Source organism: Trachinotus anak, unplaced genomic scaffold (genome assembly GCF_046630095.1).
Source record: "Trachinotus anak isolate AG129_WGS33_773 ecotype Australia unplaced genomic scaffold, CSIRO_AGI_Tana_v1 ptg000009l, whole genome shotgun sequence".
NCBI lineage: Eukaryota > Metazoa > Chordata > Actinopteri > Carangiformes > Carangidae > Trachinotus > Trachinotus anak.
The window spans coordinates 9521397-9544821 of NW_027273860.1; the positions used below are offsets into that span (position 1 = coordinate 9521397).

Here is a 23425-nt window from a genome sequence, read left to right on the forward strand (position 1 = left end):
ATTAGAGTTGGGATTAGTGTCAATCACTTACTACAGTGATCTGTGAGAGAGATGCTGCATCACTCAGCTTTTTTTTCATTTCCTCATAGGAGTTGCCTCCCTGTTGAAAAGATCAGGTGAACCAGGACTGAGGATTAGTAAGCATGCAGGGTCTTCTTCATCTTCAAACAATCCATTAAATCATCCACACGTGACTGTACACTCCGCCTAATTTCTGAGATCATTTGTTCACATAAGATTATTCATAGCATTCATGTGATATTTGTGGCTCTTTGCCACAATCAGCATTGATGTAATGGAAATGTACACCAATACAATACCATGAATGGTGATTTGTAATGCCTTGATCGTGCTGTTAGTCTATTAATAATACTCCGGTGCCTCCCTCTGCCATCAAAGAGAGACTATTGAACTCACGCTCCACTTATGAGGATCCCATGCATTGAACCAGCCAGTGAAGGTGGGTGGCTCATGTCCCTGTTTGACAAAGACGATGGGTGTGTCGGGGTCACGGCCCGCAGGGTGGGTCCTCAGGTATTCCTGTGCACTCTTCCACGCCTCTTTGGTCTCCTGCTGGTTGGCTAAGTTTCCAACCCACAGGAAAATCTGAGGTGATTTGGAGGAAGGAAGTAAGAAAATAGAAAATTAATTCATTATAAGAATCCATTCCAGAGCACGAGTAGTAGGGAAAATGAAAAAACGTATACGTATAAGTGTAACGTAAGTTTACACTTCAACTGCTTCCATGGCTTGCAGAAGACTTCCGAAGACATTTCGTGTGCTCTTACTTTTCAGCTGACACTTAACTGTTAGTCAGCTACAACTTCTTTCAGGGTTTACACAAAAATTGACAATTTAACCACCTATAAGTGTAATATAGAAATAGATGAGTGAGAAGATTGATGCCACTCTCACCTCTTTCTACTACATATGAAGCTGCAGCCAGAGGCCAGGTTAGCTTAGCTTAGCATAAAGACTGGAAACATCTGTTTAAAGAATTCTGCCTACATTAGACTAAGCAAGTACACTTAAAATGCCTTCAGGAAATGTTTTAGTTTTTGTATATATATTAGTATCTTATATAGGAACATCCTACACACATAACTAATTAAAACCATATCTAATTTGTTGTTTGTTTCATAAATTTTACTGTCCAATTCCCATTTCCCAGGTCAAAGCCGATGATACATTTCCAGCCCTGTGGCCTCTCACCTCCTCCCAGGTGTCCAGCAGCATGACGTCCTCCTCATCCAGATCGCTCTGGGCGAAGTCATCCACCTCGGTCATCCTAAACTGACCCGTCTGATTGGAGCATTCAAACAGCCGGGGACTGTGAGGAGGCTCCTCCTTCTGCAGTCTGAAATCACACAGACCTTGTCCATCATAAAAACTGTATAATCTGCTCTGTCTACGTGTGCGTGTGGGGGTGTGCATGCTTTATTTCACTGGCCTCAGATGACACTGGGCATAGTTCACTGACCTTGGTATAAAAATAATCCATGCAGATTTAAATGTAAGCTTATTAAAGGGTCAAAATATGATTAAAGGGCCTTTTGGAATGAATTCTGAAGACAGTCCCTTGTTTATAGGTTATTATAATAGTTGTTTTCTGCCTGATTTGAGAACAAAAAAGACATGCAATATATCTAGCAGGGAGGAGAAATGAACAGAAGGATTGCCAGCTGGCTGAAAGGCATTATCATAAACATGTGGCTTCTGAGGTATCACCAAGCAGGAGTCCCTAAATTTGTTGTTCTGCGCAACATCAAATAACTGTCAAAATATCCCCTAAAAAGCGCAAAATCTGCAAAAAAGGTGTGATGTTGCTGCTGTCTGTGTTTACCTCTTGTCACTGGCGTAAGGGGCCTTTCCTCCCAGAGCTACCCAGAATTCAGCTGGCTCCTGGCCCTCCATCACCACCTGCTTGTCCTGCCTGGACAGCACATCAGACATCGCTCTCCCCATCACCCTCTCATCCCCGCTGCATCCCTGGACACAGACAGAACCAGGCATCAAACAAATATGGATTTGTGTGAAAGCACAAACAAAGCACATTTTTATTATTTGAAAGTGACTCATGTCAGGCTTTTGCAGCCTGTATTAAAGCTCCATAACAAAGCGCTTACCTTTCCATACCACAGATAGCATATTTGATCAGTCTTCAGCAGGAACACGTCGTTGGTGTTTAGAGACGACGCCCTTGCCAGCACTTCAGTGGCCTTGGAGTTCAGCTCATTAGTTCCTCGCACCTGGAAGAGTCTGGCACCGGGATCAGGGTTTACCACACCTGGGCGACCTGTACCGCCCTTTAACCACAAACATAGAAAATAATGCATGTTGAGATTTGAACACAAACATATATATACACTTTACCACTAACATTTTTTTTTTTTTTTGCATCTTTCATTTAATTGTAGTTTTGATCATTGTTATTTGTGAGCCTGGAGGATTAATGTCATTATGATGTTTTTCTAGAGCACAATCCCCCTGAGAAATAAAGGCATTTTCATACCATAGTACAGTAATAATTCCTCCAGCCTTCTATTATAATTTCACATGACCTTTTTTGCATGTGAGCATCTGTTATGCAACAGGAAAAAAAAAATCCTCAGTGTGAAAAATCATACCTCGAAGATGACAAGTTTGCCCTTGAAAATAGCCAGGAAGTGACGCGGCTCCTTTCCCATCACCACCCTGACCTGGACTGGGCTTCCATTGTATTTGTTATCAACATTGACCGCCTGGTAGGCACATGCTGTGATCTCATCTTTAGTGGCGTGACGGCCCTGGTGCAAGACATAAAATTATGTTAAAACAAAGTTGGTGTTCTTTGAGTAGTCGTCCGGAAACAGAGAGGAATTTTAAAATGAAATCAAAGTTCAGATGTATTTGTGATGATTCTGACCTGCCACATGTAGAGGATGTGGTGCTGCTGGTTCGATCTTTGATACGTGTACAGAACCAAGTAGCAGTCTCCTCCGTAGAACTGTCCGTAAGTACTTGGGTTTACTTCGGCCAGCTCCAAGTTCTCAATGCGCCACACCTAATGAAGGCAGAAACATTTCAAGAAGTGACAGATGTTTGTCATCTGGATCATCGATAATGAAGTCAGCTGTGAATCTGCTTGGCGGGTTCGTCTGGATCCTCACCTTAACATCTCCAGATGCATCATCTACCATACGCTGTTGTGCTGCCAGTTCAGGACGTGCATGGAGCTGCATCACATCAAACTTCACTTGGTCAACCTTAGCTGTATAGATACCCAAAATGTTCAGTAAAGTTAATAAATCACACATTAAAACACAATTTAGAAATAAATAATAAATTGAAGTTCTGTACATATAGACACAATATATTATGTAACCACAAATTGTGAAATAATTCAAAATATCTTTGAAACTTTGCTCAATATTATTCAGTGTTTTTTGTTTTTTTTCAGACTACAAGAGCTGAATTGCAGGTCATTACTGTTGCTCTGAATAATCACACAGCCAATCAGCAGACATGACTGCCTTGTTTTCTTTGGCTCACAAAGAAAGGCTTTGTGATGAAAAGTGGTATTATATAATAAACGGTCATTAGGAAAGAAAAGAACATATTGAGAATAAAAAAAATGCTGAAAACAAAAAGGACAGACAACAAATTCAGCAATTATGAAAAGAAGAGGGATGGAAAAATATTGAATAATACTGAACAGAGTTTTAAACATTTATTGCAAGATCTTGTTTAATCATCTAGTATTGAATATTTTGGGTCTTCACATAGCTTGGCTGACCAAGATCAAAAATACCATATCAATCACCAATATCAATATCAGTCCTTATTTAAACCTACTGGGCATTATGCACTGTATGCCAAAATGTCTTTGGTGTATTAGAAATTTTAAAAAGACATCTGACCCAGACGTAAAATAGACAAGAGCTTTGTAGATGTTACCTATCTTTCCCACGTTGTAGGTGGTGCCCAGACCCTGAGTTTGTCCTTTATCTCTCCAGGATTTGAACATGTGCTTGAACATTGCTGACTCTCCTCCCTCTGTCATGACCTCTACAGTGGTGCTGGATGGGTAGTTCTTGGCTTTGATGTAGCCCTGGTAGAAAGGGTTTAAGTATTTTTTATGATAAATTGTTAAAATTTAATTTAGCAATTTTAGCAAAAGAGAAGCTTAATATTGAATAATTATATAGTTTTTTACAGAGCAAAAAGTAAAAATCACCTAGGGTATTACCTACCTTTTATTTGTAATCTACTGACCTCATGTAGAGAAAATATTGCTCTGGCTTGACCTCTGATATACTGTCCATTTTATGATTCAGTAAACTCACCACTGCCCTGTTCAGAGCTTCTCGCCGCTCTTCCTTGGAGGCCTGCTTGCCTTTCCACACCATCACACTGGAGCCACTCTTGTCCACAATGTAACAGTCCTGACAGCACAAGAAGAATAGACATTGAGACAGGACCCATTTTCTGTATAACAGTGTTCGTGGAACATATTTGAAAGATAAAAGCCAATTACAGAGGAGTGCAGCAGGTCTTGCGTCAGAGGTTGTGTGGCCACCTCTTGAACCACTAGGTTCCCACTATTTTCAAAAACACTGAGGACAGAAACAAGAAAAACCTGTTTATGATACTGTTAAAAAGGTCCCATTATCCCTCTATCGTGACAGCAATACAATGGATCAAGAGAGAGTCCTTACTGGTACAGCCTGACGTTAGTGTTCTGGACCTGACTAGATTTGTCATCAGGCACAGCCTCCTTCAGCGGCCCAGTTCTTTGGCCGAGAACCGCCGTCATGACTTTCATCAGCTCTGGGGAGTCGTGCTCATCTCCTCCCTCCACCAAACCAATCTGAGCACGGCCTCCTCGCTCCCTGTCACGGATGTCCTGAGCCAACAACACCGCCTGCAGAGAAGGGAGATATGAAGCCAAGTGACTTAAATCTTGCTCAAAATCATTTTTATTTTTTTGGCTTTCTACACTTAAAACCCATTTAAGAAATACAGAATAAAGTATAACTTCGTGACATACAAACATATTTGAAGACAAATATTTGCTATTGATTACAGACTTCACCAGCTTGTAGTCAATAAAAGGACCCACAAGATGGAAAGCTTTCATTGCTAATACTAAAAAATTATCTACAAATTATGAGACTGGCAAAATGGATAACAACTTTACCTCTTCCTTATCTTTCTGTTGTGTTCTTTGCATTTAATAGATTTAAAAACTTACAGCTAAAAAAATGTTCTCCTTACATTTCAGTCACTGCAGCATGGTGTCTGGCAACAATGTTCTTTGTATTTTCATTTTTCCTTTTATTTGGATGTAATGTGTAATGGTCTATGCAAGGATTTATATTTACATTTACTCATGTGGCAGACGCTTTTATCCAAAGCAACTTACAAGTAAGGGTCATCACTAAAGCTTCAGTGCAGCAGGAGGCCTTGGTATAAGTGCAAAGTAATACATCTATTCAATAAGTGCAAGGAGATCAGGTAAAGAAGTGCACTGAAAGTGCCCAGTGCTATTTAGGCATTTAGGGTGTTACAGGTGTTAGGAGAGGAAGTGCTCTCAGAAGAGATGAGTCTTCAAGAGATTCTTGAAGATGGAGAAGGATGCCCGTGCTCTGATAGTAATGATGTATAAAAACTGAAAATGCAATGAAATTTAAACATCAAATCTAATACATTTGAATATAGTTTATATATTTATATATATTGAAATGTGATTCCACACATTTGTGAATAATGTCTTTTCATATATCGCCATTGTTGACCATTAGTAGCAATGTTTTTCAGAGTGGATCCCAGTTTTACTGGTATTGTGCACAGACGTGAACACAGGTGGCATCTTTTTTTATGCTACTCTGCTGACACCAATACACAGCAATGCTTCAACAACGGCAGGGAAGAAGAAGGCTGCTGGCAAACAACATGAACATAAATGATACCAAATACTTCAAATCCCCTTGTGAATAATCAGAGAGGAGGATTACCTTGAGCTTCTCTCTCCTGTTGCTCTGGGGGCCGTTCCACTGCACTATGGCTTTCCCCATATCCAGAAGAAATATATCTCCATTGTTAAAGCTGTTCCACGACACCTCCACCTGCACACAAGTGTACAAACTTCAACATGATGGAGGGTTATTAACTAATTTCCCTTTATTTAAATGGACAGTTACACGGTTTGCCATAGTCATAAAATGTTCTGGGAGAAACAAATACTGTCAACATAAGAAAATATTAAACAGATATCACGCAGCCAAAGCACTCCTCACACAATTAACACCCACTTTTACAGCTCTATTAACAAGCATGCAATAATTCTTTATAATTTTAAAAAGAGGGAGTGCCAATACTGTGTGAAGTCTGAGTTAGCTCCAGTGGGAAGTACTGGGCAGGCAGTACCCCCCGGTCATTAATCTCTGTCATAGCTCTTTATATTCCTCTTTGTATACCTCTGTCGCTGTGACATGCTTCCTCCCTTTGACGTGCAGCAGTCGCAGGACATTGTAGACATTGATGTCAACATGGTGAAAGCCTGAGGCCACTCCTCCCTTCTTGTAGCTGAGGAGACATCAGTATATTGTACATGACCAAAGTTCAAGTGTGATAAAAAAACAACTATGACAGTATGAAGTAATGCAGTGTGAAGTAATGCAAACTTGTTTGTTAATTTTGAAATTTTCCTCAATGTTTCATAACCATGAAACAAAATAACAGTGGGAAGTTGGAGGTTAATTCACTGGATGAGAGAAAATAATGTTTTTCTTTGCTAAGCCTCAACAAGTGTAATTTGTGTCATAATGATTTCATACAGAGGGATTAGTGTTATAAGACATGTTGGGGGGAGATTACAGCATAAGTGTGTGTGTGTGTGTGTGTGTGTGTGTGTGTGTGTGTGTGTGTGCGTGCGCGCACGCGCGTGTGACTCCTTCTTTTTATTTGGTCACCACCAACCTCTAGCTCACATACCATCCCCTTTCTTTGACTCACATGAGGCCATTTTTGAAGTAACTCCTGAATCGGGGTGACTCACTGCCCTGCACCTCCCTGTGCTGCACCGGGCTCCCACCCAGGTACTCGTCCAGCTGGGTCACATAGATGGCCGCCGAACCTTGCTCATCCTGAGAGGAGGACTTTCCTATCCAGTAGTGAATGTCAGTAGACTGGCCTGAGCCCTTGTTCTGACTTATCTGATGGTAAGTATGAAAAACACAGATGGAGACACAGGTTTAGCACTTGCACACATACTACCCAGGCATGCACAAGTCACATGCCTTCATTAATGCTGAGTCTCATTGCAGCCTCTTGGGAAATCAGCCAGCATTGTACTTACATACAGAACAATATAACAGTCTCCCTCAAAGAAGTTACCAAAGGCTTGGGCTGGAACAGGCACCATCTTCATGTTCTGAATAACAACAAAAACATGTAAATATTTCAGCAGGTCACACCTGACTTAGAGTAGAGCCACAGTAATGCCCACATTCATAGTAACGTGGGTTGCATGATATTTGTTTTAGGGCTGACTCACATTGATGGTCCATATCTGCAGGCCTGGCTTTCGACCGACATTTCTAAATGCATCTTGATTGTCATCGCTCATCATTCTGCTGAACTGAAACAAAAACACATATAAAGCAAAGAGCAATGAGATTCTCATTTGCGTGCACTAAACTCACTATTTTTCTCAAGCAATGTACAGTATATTTAAGTATATACATTTACATGTGTCTGAGTTATACAACAAGAGAAATTTAAAGAAGGTGAGCTGTATGAAATTTACATGACTACTGTTTCTGATACTGAAGCATAATGTCTGTTTTAACTAAAAGAATTTGAGATCAATTGTGGAATGTAGCTTATGAATTTACTTATGTATTGTACTTTAGTGCAGTTTTAAGGTATTTGTATTTTACTTGACAGCTCCTGTGTTGAAACATTTTATTTTTCCAGTTCCCTGTTCATTTTTAAGTGACTGATAAAAGTATTGATTTATTAGTCCCAGAATTAATTCTAATACCAAAAATTAGCACTCCCATTTTAGCACTTCCGGTTTCCTTGTCCAAAAGTCTATGGGTTTTTTGAATGGATTTTTGGTTCAATGCCTCAAATGAGGTCTGTGGTTAACACAAGCTCAAGACATGTTCACGTTTTATTCTGTGGCATAAAATACGTCATTAAATACTGCTGTCAAGATTTCTTTAAGCTTTTAAGGCCAATTGCTAATAAGTGGCTAAATGAGACTATAGAAATTGGGAATGTTAAATGTCATCAACCGTATTACGCAAACTAATCTACTGACCAGTCCGCCTTGATGGCCTCATTGTGTTAATACCTGCGCTTTTGCAAATCATTACTAACTTTGTAAGAGGAGGAAGGGCTTTTTTAGAAGAGGCAAGTGCGCAAAAATCTAACTAGTTGGAAGTTTGATGTTGAAGTCATGTGACGATGGTGTAGTTCATTTATAGCCATTTATAGCTTTTTACTTTACTTAACTTTTACTATATTTGATTCTTTCTTTCTTTATCCTTTCTTTTTTTTGTCCAGGGAACCAGGGTGATGCTAACTTCTGGGTTGGCCTACAAAAACGTGTCAACAGGTTCCTTATTAGTTAGTTTATGCATCCATCAGTTACAGAGCAACATTAGCTGTTTTTGGTCTACAGCCTTTGAGGGAAACATCTGGCTATTTAGCTGCTAAGTGCTCCACTATGTTCACCAGTTAGTTGTGAGTTTTGTCTGTCTGCCATTGGTGCTGTTACAGTACGTAGTGTACAGTTGGTTTTTAGCCTTTTCGGTAAATGGCTACCTGTTGTGAAAAATGATGCAATGAGCAATAAGAGTGAATCAAAACGATGAGGTTGCTGGCAGGAAAACCAAAACAGTAAACTGAGAACTCAGATTTTAATACATCCTTCACTATTGCTCATGTCAAACATTAATAACCACAGATGAGAACCGTAAATAGTCCATTAGAGAACACATGTTCGATTGAAACCCTTCCAAAATGAAGTGCTGAGACCTCCTTATTGCTAACCCTGTAGAGTTTTCTATCTTTTCATTGGAAACAGATGTCTCTAAAGTGACAACTGAACCATTTCAAAAGATTGGATCACTGACAGCAAAACACCTCTATTCCCCTAATGAGTGTCAGCTTGGTGCCATAGCAACATTCAAGTTCTGCAATCAGCAGCGCTTAAACTGCCTCTTGACTCAGATATCAGAAACAACAGCACTGATGAACAAACACACTATCGCCAGCTGAACCAAGAATATAGGCTTAGTGGTGACACGCTGTATGGAAAAAGGCTCAGTGGGATGTTAGGCTGCTTGCAACATATCAGGAATGCAAATACAGTGTCCGTGCATACAGGATAGCCTATGTTTGTCAATAGCTTGTGGAACTGTGATTGCAGTTACTCTATAATTCATTTTTATATTGCCCTCTGCCTCGGACTCTAATCATTGCCCCAGGTTAGGTAACAAAATGGCTCACTGAGCAGTGATTAATGGAGCGGTTGGTGTAAGGTGAGGTGAGATAGATCAGGTCAGCTGTACTCGACCAGGATGTTAACCACGCCCTAATCAAGGCTCTGGCATTCTGGTATTCAGATAAAGAGGTGACACGCACAAAGCAAAGAAGAAAATACAAAGAAAATAAGATTGACATTTGAATAAAATGATGGGGTTTAGGCAGTAGTTGGAAAGTCCTGCTGAATCTGGCTTTGGGTGTGTGAGTCTGAGGAGGGCTGAAAAGCAAAGAGTGAGTCATGCTGAAATAATTTTACAATATCTTAAGAATGATATAATACATAAAGAGTTGCACTACAGTTAGTAGCTTTAAAGCAATACTACTTAACTTTATATGAACTGCTGTCAATGTGGCCAATAGTAACAAGTATGGTATTACAATGAATGCTAAAACATAGAGTAATAGGAGTACTTAAAGAAGAGTCATAAAATCAGCCAACTGATTGACTAATATCAATTACACAGCAATATCTATCTTTAAGTTTGCTAACATTAGCTAATGTTAGCCGCGATAAGCCACTGATCTTACCAGACCAAGTGAGGCTGTATCAACCTGAGTGCACTAAATTGAGCAAAGGTTTGTTTTATTGCTTATTGCTTATCGCTCAACTATTGATTGTAAGGGCAAGACTGTTACGTGTTAATTCAAGAGTTACACAGTCTCACTTTGAAGCTGAACTGGATAGTGTGCTAAAAGGCTAAGCAACTCTTATTATGACAAGTATTTACATCATAACATATCATGCAATGTAATGTTATAATAATGAATAAGGTTTACTTTTGTATTATGTGTCCTGCCCTGTTTGCTGTATGTATGTTTTAAGTGACTGCAGATGAAAAAGTAGCTCTAAGCTAACTCTGGTCCAGTAAATCAAATGGTAACATTTATGTTTAGTATTGTACATGCTAAAAAGATAGAGTAAAAAAAAAAAGAAATCACATTTCCCATTCACAGGTTTATCTATTATGTGAGCAAAGAAGGGACCACACCCTGCAGGCATGTCTAATCCACATATCAGCCTGTGACTAAGGTAACAGTATTCCTTAGTGAAATTAAACCAAGTAGCAATATGGCAGAGAATATAAGGTCAACAAGACTATTGATTTTTTGTCAAACAAAAATCAAATCAAAGCAAACCTACTTTACATTTGAAACGCAGGATCTGACTCTCAGTCGATGAGATGAAATAACCAGTTACAAGAGTTTATTATCTAATTCAGTTTCCCACAAAAATTGGATGAACAAGAAAATAAGTATCTCTCTTCCCCACTTTGCTTTAATTGATTTATTGAACTTAACTGACATAATAACATGACTAAACAGCACTGCTGATTCCAAGCCGGAGAAGTCTTAGGCCTCGGTGACAACTCCCTGTTGTGAATGGAAAATAACTATTGTATTGTGAAATCTGATCCTGTTCAAAATAGATGAAAATCTTGAGCAAATAATTTCTGACAATGTAAAATGAAGACCAGCATTGCTTCCATTACTGTGACAGGAAAGACTGGTTCCACATCAATTAACCTGCGGTGTCCACTGCCTCAGCATACACAATGAGGTTTGTTAATGCTCTAAATATATCCTAATGCCCTTTAATCTCATAATGTGGTCATCTGAGGATAACATGAAATGATGTGGGTTCAAAAATGGTATATAAAGTCTGTTTGAAAGAATATTTATCAACAAATATGATAATAAAGATGTTATTCTTTCAAAATTGGAGAGAAATGTGTCGGTTAAAAGAAATGAATACAGATATTTAAAATAATCTCTGGAAATATGTCACCAAAATAAAAGTATGGATCTTACCTTGTGTTGTGTCTGGCAGAGTGAAGACCTGGCTGTCTCCTGCAAGTTGTGGAGGTAGACTGGTGAGATGATGTCTTTATGTAATAGTATTGCTGGCTTTTCCTCCTGTGTGTACTCTGGGGTGTATGTGGCAAGGAGGGCTGGATGTATTTATCTCCACGCCCAGGTTTGAACACACCTGCAATTTCCTGTTCTGATATTTACAAGCCTTAAATGTGCCTCCTCTCACACTGTTTCCCAGTTTTGATGTGGAGATACCGGCCTGATTTTATCCTGAATGAAGGGAGCCAGACTTGCAAAATGCATCACAAAGTCAAGATGCTTGAGAAAATCATCTACACTTCCTGGGTTGCGATGGACTCAAGCCTCACTTGTGGTCCTGGTTTTAAGTAGCCTGCCCGAGTTGTGTTTATGTTCGAGTGAGCCCTCAGCAGCACAGTGGGCATTACAGGAGCCACTTGACACCAATTATTCATTTCACAACTGTTACGACTAGCAGATGGGGGAATTGGACTCAAGGAGCTCTGAGTGGTATTGGAAAGGAATCAGAGGCTTTCTGTGGCTAAATCTCTCATTCTGTGCCTACTCACACAGACACTCAAGAAGGGACGCTTGACATTATTGAAGGTTTACAGCTCTGGGCTTTGATCTCCCAGTGGAGACAGCATTGGCAGCTTGTGTTTGCATTTGTTTGCTGACTGCAGAGATGTATTAACACACTGTATCCAAAGTGATTTGCACACTTTCTTAAAGTAATAGAAAGGGGGAGTCTTTTTGCAGAGTGCGGATGTTAATCCTTAGTCAACACTGAATTGTATGTAAAGATACAAGAAAAAATAAATTATGGGTTGCTTGCTTTTGTAGCTAAAGATAACCTTGAGCTACAAGAAGATGGCACATCAGTATTCACACAGCCTGCTTTCATAAAGAGTTAAAGATTTCTCCACCAAAATCATCAAACCTAGCTTGTGTGAAGAATCTAAACTTCTTTTGTTACACATTGCAGTCAGAGCATGAATCATGGATCAGGCTTCTTAGTGATGTTCTCTGTTCAGGGATACATCTAATTATACTCTTTGTCTTATATAGTTCACGCAATCCCTGCGAGGGAACCTGAAGACCACAATGTTATGTAACCAAACTAGCTTTCTTCTTAACCAACAGTTTCAAGTTATCAGGCTGAAGTTTTTCTTACCTTTGACCACGGCTTTTCATTTTTAGATTCAGTCCTGTACTCCATTATGAAAATATGATCATTTCAACAATATGGTGAACTTCAGTCCCCACATATCTGAGGGGCAAGTGGAAAGTGAAGTGGAAAAAAAAGAAAACTCCTCAGGCTTGAACAATAGGCTCTGCAATACCTAATCCACTGCTGCAGTTAAAGTGGCTGCAACGTAAGCGGAAGCGAAAAACTCACATCAAGATATCACATGAAGCTAAGCTGCTCTTGGTTGCACATTAACCAGTGCATGTAATTAATGCACCTGCAGATCATTTAACTCTGCAGACAATGGAGCTTGACCCTTTGAAGAGAAGCTTAGTAGTTTCCTCTGTTAAAATGTCCTTGAATTCAAAGCATACAGGCTTACCACAAAATACTTGGATGTTCTTCAGCTGTTATTCAGCATTTGACAAATGAAGTTTTGGTCAAGCTTTGTATTTGTTGCTTGATTTAACTGCTGAAAGAGAATTATTCTGTTCTTCCATACAATTTTTTCTGCATTGCAGATGGGAAACGTGATGATTCAAAGGAATTCAGTTCAGCAGTTCAACAATCTCATGTCACTGCAGTTTGATCCACTGAAACAACTCTTAACTAAAAGGATATGAAAGAGAAGGGAAAAAATAGAAATAACTAGTAATAACAATCTTAAGACACCACAAGGTCCATTGTGTAGCTGTATTGATCTTTCATCATATCACATAATCATTCCCAGGTATTGTGTACAGGAATAGGCCTTTTTCAAAGCTGACATTTTGACTTCATGTAGTAGGAAAAGCACAGGTGTTACTAATAACATTAGTCATGTATTCAAGTGTCCCAGTAAGACATGACAGTGTTACAGTGGGGCTGCTTACACAACAGTAGGACCCTGAGGTAGCAAAATGGAATTCAGCCATCACTAATTTGATCATTTATACCTGTGCTTTTCCAACTGTGATACGTCAAGTGTTTGGTGAAAAATGGCCTATTATATTCAAATTCCCATTTTTTTTTCTGAGCATGCCTCCCTCCTCCATGTTGACTTACATCAACAAAACACAATGCCATGATTGAAAGCTCCCGAACAGTTACTAAATGAACCTAATGTGTGACATTGTTTTGTTAATTGTTGTTTCCAAGGTCTAGTATGAACTTTGACCCTGAAACTTAAGACAATTTAAAGAAAAATAGCTTTCAGATGTTTCAAAATGCAAACTAAAACATTATTAACATGCAACTGATTTTCTACTCACTAGGGGGCAGCAGAAACAAGCCATAAACACAACACTGACATAATCTCACCTTTTAAATTGATATGGTGAACCAGTTAGCAAACAGTTGCCTATCAAGAGGTCATGTGGCAAATATTGTCCACCTGATGGATGTAAGTTCAATAATCACTCTCCTTTAAGCTCTGTCTTACTCTCCAGATATTTCCCTGAGGTAAATATCTGGCTGTTTAGCTGCTGAATTATCCACCATGTTCACCAGTGAGCCGGAACTGAAACAGTAAAGTTGAGGGCCACAAAACCAAATCAATGAGCTGAAAGACACTAAAATGCTCAGTAGAGCTGCAGAGTCTCATTTGATTCAATGTTCATGTAAAATTATTGATTAGCACCACAATGCAAACTGACAGTGTGCAAACTTGCAACTTTAATAATGTTGTACAGTACGATTTCAACAGCATTCTTTACAATGCACCCAACCCCCTTTACCCCAATAAATAGAATTTCATATTATCTAAGCTAATTATTATATTTTCCTCAAAAGTTTAACATTTATTGGTGGACGGTGATTTTATTACAAAGGTTTCTTTTTTTTTCATTATAAAGTGGGGTTTGTCATCAATGTCATCAATTTACAGTCACTGTCGAAGATCAAATGATGACAATCACATTGAATTGTACAAATCTTTGGTAAATTTAACAATTCAATGTATCTAAGCTCAAAAGAAAAAATCATCCAAGCTAGTTTATAAATTTCTAGGAATCAATCCTTTCATTTTTCTCAGATTAAATGACAGTTACCAAAGACTCATTTTCAACTTCAATTTAAAGATTTATATGCTTTTGGAGATTTGAGTAAATATGCAGCATAAAAATGTGCACCCCATAACCCGACACAACAAAATCAGCACAGTAATGAAGGCACTTCATTCTGTAAGAGAAGATAAATCACAGTTGTTTGAACAAAAGGTCAGACAAGAGAAAACAGCCTGCATAGCATAGCTTAACACAAAAAACAAAAGGTCACCCATTCTCAGAAAAAAACAACAACAAAAAACTCTTCATTCTGTGTATTTGATTATTTTTGGTAACTAAAATATTACTAGATAGAATAGTAAAACCTCATCTCTCTGATAGAAAAATTACTTTATGTATGTCTTGCTCTTAGAAACATATAGTATGTACATACAGTAATATAATCTTTTGTCAGTACGAGTCCTGTACAAAGAGTCCAAAAATCCAGAGATGGTAAGAATCCATACAGAGGTTCTCTTTAGATTTGATTATAACCAGATAATTTGCCTGAAGTCCTCGGATCGGGAGCCACGCTGGGACTTCCAGGGCCGGTCGGACGATGGGAGCCGGGCTGCAGGGCCGTGGCAGCGAGGTGAGGCCTCTGTGCAGCGGGGCCGAGGCAGGAAGGACCAACTGGAGCTGTCATCTGCTACCTGTTCCTCAGGCTCTGTAACAGGCTGTAAATGTCCTCCTCCTTACTGAGGCCCTCAAAGAGAGGAATCAGGTCCAGCAACTCTGTGTCTGTCATGTCATCAAACCAGGACTGCACTGGGACCTGTGGGGAAACAACAGCACAGAGGAAACAGAGAGAGAGAGAGCGGTAGAGGGACAAGATTAAATTTAGATGATCAAGGGAGAAAACTCAGCTGACAGTTGATGCTAAAATGTTGCATTATAGGTGAGGAGCTGGTGCGAGTTTTGTGTAAATAATTAATGGGGGAAATGCATCAAAGGCATGAGGATTGGCAGCAGCTCCACAGAGGAACTCCTCTACAGAGGAGAGAAATATCATAAAACTGGGAACACTGCCTCTGGCTTAAAACAGCACTTCAGATCAAAACTTTGACAAGTCCTCACAGAGATAATAATTTACATCATTATTAACTTTACAGCGAACTTATTTCTGCTCCACAAGTGTGTTTTGCTCTTCCTTTCAGACAGGATTTTGGGGTCTAAAACCACATAATGCATCTAATTTCATTGTTGGCCTCATTTGCAAAGCAGCTTCGTCTTAAAAGCATCCAGACTTTTTCTACATAGTAGTAGAGTTTTTGTGTAAACAAAAGCAATGAGATTCCGGAGTCAAACACATCACCCAGCCTTCCCTCACCTATCTGAGATCATTTTAATGTTCAAAATCAACCGTAGCGTGAACAGAGGATGCTGTTGTCAAGGATAATGGAGGTTTAAGGTCAAAATGTCAAGCAGAAATACAACTTACTGCATTCTCAGGGTGGAAGATGTAGGAGGCAGGTGAGTTGTCTATAATGATGACTTTACTGAGCTCTCGGCCCAGCCGGCTGAGGTCTTTGACATAGTTTCCTCTGTGGAAAACACATGATTCCCTGAAGAGCCGGGCGCGAAACACCCCCCACTGGTCCAGCAGATCTGCCACAGGGTCAGCGTACTGAAACCAGACAAACATCGGGTTGATACGGGGTATATATTGAAACATTAATGTGACTGTGTGAAAACAGTGGTGGAACCTGAGAGCCAACCTTAGCTAAGCTCGCTGTGAAGAGGACACATTCAAAGAGCTCCCCCATCTTCTGGAGGAACTCGTCCACGTGGGGCCTCTTCAGCACGTACACCTGAAACACGGACACAAAAATAAACACACCCGTACAATTTTGATGCTTTCACAAAATCGCACAACAGTCCATATTCCAATAACTCTGGTCCGAGTGAGCAAAATGAGCATTTTGGCGAGTTTGCATCAAAGTTTGGATGTATCCCAGTTTCCTTTAAGGGGAAAGAGGCCATGTAAGATTCATTCATTAGCTTATTAATTGGTTATGATGCTTTTTTAAAACAAATTACTATTATTTCTATATTTTGACCCTTATGAAGTCAGAAAGATTTGTGACAGTGTATGACTTGAATATAAGTCACTTTTAGTAAATGTTTGTTGTTGCACTTTATCAGTTTTGTGTTGTTTTCACCATAGATGTCATTGGTGAGTTGGATTTCTGTGATGAACTGTTATATTTGATACCTTTAAAATTCTAATAAAATGCATTTTGTAACTGAATTTTTTTCACGGTGAACCTAAAATCTACATTCTTTATAATGCGTCATAAATCTTGAATACAATTATTTACATCAAAAATGTCTCCTATCTCCAAATCACCCTAGTCATCCTGAAAAAAAGATATATATACAGCACATCTAAATTTAATGCTGAAAAGAGTTAGATAAATGCAAGTGGCACAAATAACTCCAGACTTAAATTTCGTCCTCTTCAGTCAGCGTCTCCGGGTTAGTTACTGCCCCCAAGTGCAAGTAATCAAGCATAGGCCGAAGCAGACACAGAAAGCCTATCCTGGATTACTTGAACCAGGTTACAGCTACAGTATCGCTTCTTCTGCTTTAAACAGGACACAGAAAACAAACCTTTAACATCAATATAGTGTAGAAACACAGGCACATTGTCTCTTGTTACAATGCAAGTGTAAAGGGCGCCTCTGTTTCTTACTCTCTGTTGACAGTTTTCTCTCTCTCTCTCACACACACACACACACACACACACACACACACACACACACACACACACACGCACACACACATGCACACACACACACATTTGTATGCAGTGAAACATCTCTTCTGTTGTGCACTCAACAGCATCTTCCAGACAACTTGTGACATTTCTTTAGCTGGTGACACAGTCGTGTCATGGCTCCTGTTTCTTTACAGTGAGCAAGGACTCCAAACACACAAAGAATAAAACAGAGAATATCAAATTCAGGGAGGAGAATTTGAGTCGTCCCACTCTGACGTAGTTGTTAGATAACAGAGAATAATAAATTCCAAAGGAAAGAAAATGGAGCCAAGCCCTTCTTGGGAGCGCTTATGAATTGATGCATATTATTTAATTCAAGCCCACTTCTGGAAGTGCTCCATATCAGCGCAATATTACCTGATGAACGGTCCCATCAATCTCCACTGGAACGATGAAGTCTGCATTGCTGATAGGCTGCAGGATGAGGCAAAATACAGAAAGGATTTTAAACTTGAGTTATTTTTTACTCAAAACAACACAATCTGACAAGACCGCGGGTTAACCACACGCCACATTTTTGGTTGGAATGATAAAATGCTCCTCTAAGGTGCCCCAGGCAAACTAGGGAGGCTTTAAGCATAATGTGGTTCCCTCTGCTCCAGTGCTCTACGTCTCAATGTTAGTTAAAAACCAGAAGTGAGACTCCGGGGAGAAACCTAGGAGCTGAACAAGATGACAGACGTGAGCGCGGACAGGAGGAGTGCCAGCGTTTTCTCAGCGTGACTCGTGTCATCTTTAAAAGCAAGAAAAGGGAGACGAGAGGTGCAGGAGGTAGAGGGAGGGAGATGCCAGAGGGGTGTGGGTGGAAGACAAGTGGAGGGCGTAAAGACAAGGATGAAAGGATTAGGTAGGAGGCACAGCGGTGTCATTTCGGAAAGGGGAGAGAAAGAAAAATAGGTGACAGAGACAGAGGAAAAAATGTTTCTCTGTATTTTCAGAACACAAAGACAGATACTTCCATAAGACCTCAGCTGTCACCGGTTTGGATAGATTGTTCCAGCAACAGAAAAGAACAGAGGGTTATTTAGGAGTATCATTTTTCAAACTGACTAATTCATCCGCTGATAAAAAAAACAAAAACAAAAAAAACAAAAAAAAACCAAAACATTACTCTTTGATAAATAATCTTTACTTTGTATCCAAGAATGTGCTTTCATCTGTTTTTAATTTACATTTCTGCCTCACAAAGTCAGACAGCAGTAACCACGCATATAGTCAAGTTGAGAAAAAATAGTTCTCAGCTATGTCAGTGGTAAAACCTTAACTTTATGTCCTTTTAATAATTTCTGGCAACACTATCCCAATGTAGACATAGACAGTATATAAACATTTAATGTGTAGTTAGAAATGAAAGATATAACTGTTTCTTAATGTGTCTGGCAACAACTATAACTCCTGTTGGAGGCTGCTGCATAAACGATGAATGACAGTATAGTAAAACACAATTATAATTGTTGAAAATTACTGTACATTAATAAATTCTTTAACTGCCCTAATATCTGTGTAGAACTGCATTATAGTGTGTTATAAGCACGTATTAAATGTGTATAGTGCTTATAAATGCTAAATAATGGACAAAGGGAGGTGTTACCTGGGTTTTAGGGGAGGCTTGTCCTCAGGTCTTGAAATGATTCACTCCTATTCCCATCAAGCTACTTTGACATTTTTTAATGAACACTGAAGCAGCTGCTTTCGAATGTGAACCTTCCCACATCCTCAGTGATTCTACGGTATATGCAATTTCAGCGCCATTTGTCTTCAGGCATAAAACCACAGAGAGCAGGAAGTGTTTAATACCATCCAGTAGACAGGGTCTTTGCTACTAACACAGCACTTTGACCTTCCACTTGTCACCTGTATAAAGTGTCTTTTATGAACATTATGATGACAGTAGGAGAATGGATCTATCAGAGATGTTTGGTTTTTTCATGTATTGTGAGAGGTTTGGTAACATTCAGCTCAGTTTAACGTTACCACCGCGGAGCGTATAGACCGAAGCTTCAGTTTTCTAAAAACAGAAGCAGTAATGAGCCAAGCCAGTGACAGGCAGAAGAGAGAACAAACAGGCAACATTAGTCCTACTTTCACAAAGAGAAGAGAAGGAACAGGGAGGGACACAGATGGAGGAAGAGATGCAGAAACAGACTTGGCCTCTGCCTATCACTCTTCTGCTGAATCACTCCATCATCTGAAGACTGAACACACAACAGCTGCTCGTCGCGCTGCTCTGTAATGGACCCAGATCGAGACAGCAAGAGATATGGAAATGGAGGAGGGCGAGGATGTATGTTTGAGAGAAATGGAGGGAGAGGGATGAAGTAAATGATAAGAAGGAAGAGGGTTTGTTTTATGGCTCTCTGCTGAACCAGAGCTGATCTCATCATGGTTGATGGAGGGAATTTCTTCTGGGTTGTTTCACTGGATGACTATGGTCTGGCTGGGATCCAGTGTTTCCTTCATATACACATTGGTATTAAAATTTTGTTTTATGCACCGCAAACTGTTTCGTTTTTCATCTAACAATTATTTTCACTATCAGTTAATATGCAAATTATTTTCTCAATTAATCAATACATTTTTTACCCAAATGTAATGTAAAATGGAACAACACTGTAAAATGGCAATTACAAGTTCCCAGAGGCCAAGGCATCTTTGTTTTGTACAACCACTACTCCAAAATCCAAAGATATTCAGATTATCATAAAAAACTAAGGGAATATTCACAATTGAGATACTGAATTTTTGCATTTTTCGATGAATCTTCTAATTATTTCAGCTGTAAAGCCTTTATTTAGACTTGCATATGGATTTAAAACACAAAGGGCCTGACTCTGTTCATGGACTTGGTGCTTTTTGGCTTTTTCACAACGTGCTTTGGCCTTTTAGTGCCAGATAAGGTAAACATTAATGCTCATAATATTTTAGCCAATAGCGTGCTCCCAACTTTTTGGCAGTAGTTTCAACACTACAGTGCCAATGCTTGTTGGTCCATAAATCAAAGGCTTTCTTCTTGACAGGCCTGCACAGAGTCTGACCTCAACCCCATCTGACACCTTTAAGATCAACTGTAATGGTGACTGTGAGCCCGGCTTTATCGCCCACATCAGTGCCTGACCCCCCCCCTCTTGTGCTCTGGAGGCTGAACGGGATCATAAATCCCTGCAACCAGGTCCCTTGTGAAAAGCTTTCCCAGAAGAGTGGAGGCTGATATAATATCAGATTGAAGCCCTTGGCATTAGATGTTCAACAGTCACATACGAGTGTAAAGTCTGCTTGTCCACAAACTTTTGACCATAAAGTGTATGTTTTCCTATTTATATAAGGCCCTTTGAAACGCTGGTTTTGAGAAATGCCATATAAATAAACTTCACTTGTCATGTATATATAATATATAAATTCCTTCAGTTACTTCTACACATTTAACACACACTGGATCTAATCCTACAGCGGGCCCTGGAATTATCCTCTCATTCATAACATGCAGGATAAAGGATACAGTATGTGACGTATTATGTAACATATCTTTTTTAGTTGATGTCCATCTGTGTGAAATGTCCCTTATTAGTTGTGGTTGTGTTTTTTTTTCACTGCACTGATTGTCCAATTCCAGTGTTAACTTGTATATTGAAGTGCTTCATATTTTGATCCACAATTACCTCCAAACCCCACATCTAGAAAAAAAAAAAGAAAAAAAAGAAAATCGACAGGAAATCCTGCAGGGTTCTGAACGGAACTGAAAATGCTGCGCGTGTGTTGCTTTCTGTTTCCTGCTCTTCCTCTCCCAACCGATCTCCATTTACTGCATTGCTTGAATCCATTTCATACCGCATACTGATGAACTAAATGAATTTTGATGGACTGAGTATCCGATGTGCAACCGAGTTTCATCAAAGGGGAAAAACCAGCTCCTGTGTGAGTTTCTCTCTTGTTTTGTCAGGAGAGAAAATAAAATCCTTCAGACTTTTAGAACAGATCCAGGATTTCTGCGAAATTCATCCCGCAGTCATTCAAGGCAACAGTACACTACTGGACACACCCTTGTGTGTGGGTGAGCATGTACGTGTGTGTGGCCCTGTACTGCTGGCATGTGAGTGTAATGGGTGGGTCCAGTACAGTGTTGTACATTTTTCTCTCTCCTTTGCCTTTCCACAGTAAATGATGAATTAATTCCAGGGAATATAAAAATGTCCTGCAAGTGTTTTCTCATCATTTCTTAAATTGACAAATACTTTCCCTTCACTGCTGAATAAAACTGGAGCAAACACAAAGGACTCTTCAGCTTCATCTTGAGCTGTTTTGTTGCTCACCTTTTTGGCTTTATTATTCGAGCTGTACACACGCTGAGGACAAAAGAAGCAGATACAGTGCACACAGGCAGAATAAGATCAGCTGGGGCTGAGGCAGGGCTGTGCTGAAGTGGGTCACTAGGTGTGCCAGGTGTGTCAGTAGAGGGAACATTTTGACAGAGTGATACAGGCTCAGGTCATCAACACAAACGAAGAAGAGCTGGGCAGTAGTAGGACACATTTTGGGGATTGAGTAATGATGTGGTGTTAACACTATGGGCTCTGAGGATGTCCTCTGTTGGTCTGTTGGTCCACCACTTTGGTAGTTTAAGTATTGGACGTACTGTGATGAAATTTGGTACAGCCATTCATGTCCCCATCAGGAGGAACTGTAGTATATAATAGAATAAGTACAAAGTCACAGAGCTGCTAGCGTGGCTGCAGACAAGTCCTTTATGGGTTGAGAGAATTGTCGCTCTACTTAATCTAAGAAAACCCTTTGATTGTTAAGATCTTCATCTTTTAGGGTCACTGTTGTTTGCCTCTGTGTTTCAAAAAATACAACAATGTATAACACTGAAACTTTAAAAACGTGGCATCAAAAGTCAATTTGGTGTATTATGTATTATGTCCGTGGATGACTTTCAGAGGGGGAGTTGTACTTAAAGGGTTAATGGCTGTTAGCTGTAAGCTCTTGAAATCTGACATTTTGGATGTACTGCATGGTTTTCACTGGGCAGAGATGATACTGGAGGTACCTCCTGCCAAACAACTGGACTGGCAGAGGCTAAATCCCACTCACGCTGATCAATTGCGTGATGCACAGGATGTATTGGTTGCTATGCCAACAGCTTGTTATAGTAGTTAGGCCTTCCTCTCGCCTTCTAGTATTTTAACTGGTGTATAAAAGCCTATAATACCCTCACAGACAGTCTTTCTTGTGATTATGTGTACGTCAGTAATGCTGCCAGTGCTCAGCAACACCTCATATTAATTGTCATCATACCATCGTACATTCACAGAAAAGAATGGCATACTCAGGATTTATTTCTGTATAATCCTATTATCCCTCTAAGGCTTTGAAATAACAGTATGACACAAGTGAAACAATGAAAAAAAGAACATGAGTGTCTTGTAAATGTGTGTTTAAGAGAGCTAGTGTGGTGAAATACCTTGAAGGAGCTGTGTACGAGGGTTTCGTCCAGGTCGATCACCACACAGTTCTTGCCGTAGTCTGCTATACTGACCTCTGGCAGGAGGAACTTGGCTGGAGGCTGCAGAGACAACACACACCCTTTACAATATCATGGATATACAGAGCTTGATTAGAGGGAACAGACTGCTACACACGCACGCACACACACACACACACACACACACACACAGAATCATACAGTTCTGTAGGTGTGATGGCAGCTCAGTTAGAGTGTTGGAGATGATTCCTTGTCCGCTCTGGGTGACACTAAAGAAACACTTAAGAGCGTTAATGACCTGCAGGAGGGCTTGAGATGAGAGCTGTGTCAATGCACTGATGACTTGATACGATACTTATTTGGGACTTTGGTTGTTGTATTATTAGAAGTATCCTAAATGTACTCTTTTCCGTTCTTAGAAGCTGAATTAAGGCTGAGCAATATGGTTGATGGCATATTAATTAGAACATTTTTACAATATTAACATATATATCAGATTAAGTCTGCATTCATATTTTAAGATAATATGGACGAGACGTTCTGAAACTGCTCAGGAAATGAAGATGACTTGAAGACATTAGTAGCTA

General features: G+C 39.7%; 2 protein-coding genes across 4 annotated transcripts in view; both read right to left on the reverse strand.

Annotated features, from left to right (window-relative positions):
* vill (villin-like) overlaps positions 1-12796 on the reverse strand; it is a 14426-nt gene extending 1630 nt beyond the window's left edge. Inside the window, exons 1-19 of one of the 2 annotated variants that reach the window (XM_071485111.1) lie at positions 12542-12794; positions 11347-11385; positions 7538-7621; positions 7340-7414; positions 6997-7196; positions 6459-6567; positions 5997-6107; positions 4698-4903; positions 4517-4595; positions 4326-4424; positions 3937-4090; positions 3150-3250; positions 2906-3043; positions 2628-2786; positions 2127-2306; positions 1844-1989; positions 1213-1357; positions 418-606; positions 32-100 (exon numbers count right to left, since the gene is read on the reverse strand). In XM_071485111.1, the coding sequence (XP_071341212.1) occupies positions 32-100; positions 418-606; positions 1213-1357; positions 1844-1989; positions 2127-2306; positions 2628-2786; positions 2906-3043; positions 3150-3250; positions 3937-4090; positions 4326-4424; positions 4517-4595; positions 4698-4903; positions 5997-6107; positions 6459-6567; positions 6997-7196; positions 7340-7414; positions 7538-7621; positions 11347-11385; positions 12542-12586 (2328 nt within the window). In that variant the 5' untranslated portion in view covers positions 12587-12794. Of the gene's footprint in view, positions 1-31; positions 101-417; positions 607-1212; positions 1358-1843; positions 1990-2126; positions 2307-2627; positions 2787-2905; positions 3044-3149; positions 3251-3936; positions 4091-4325; positions 4425-4516; positions 4596-4697; positions 4904-5996; positions 6108-6458; positions 6568-6996; positions 7197-7339; positions 7415-7537; positions 7622-11346; positions 11386-12541 lie in introns of both variants that reach the window. The other variant, XM_071485112.1, reaches the window with a different exon arrangement.
* Positions 12797-14186: 1390 nt separating this feature from the next.
* ctdspla (CTD (carboxy-terminal domain, RNA polymerase II, polypeptide A) small phosphatase-like a) overlaps positions 14187-23425 on the reverse strand; it is a 31791-nt gene continuing 22552 nt past the window's right edge. For both annotated transcript variants that reach the window (XM_071485125.1, XM_071485124.1), the window contains 5 exons: positions 22818-22919; positions 17717-17773; positions 16296-16388; positions 16019-16204; positions 14187-15352 (listed from right to left, as the gene is read on the reverse strand). In XM_071485125.1, coding sequence (XP_071341226.1) covers positions 15227-15352; positions 16019-16204; positions 16296-16388; positions 17717-17773; positions 22818-22919 — 564 coding nt within the window. In that variant the 3' untranslated portion in view covers positions 14187-15226. The remainder of the gene's footprint in view (positions 15353-16018; positions 16205-16295; positions 16389-17716; positions 17774-22817; positions 22920-23425) is intronic.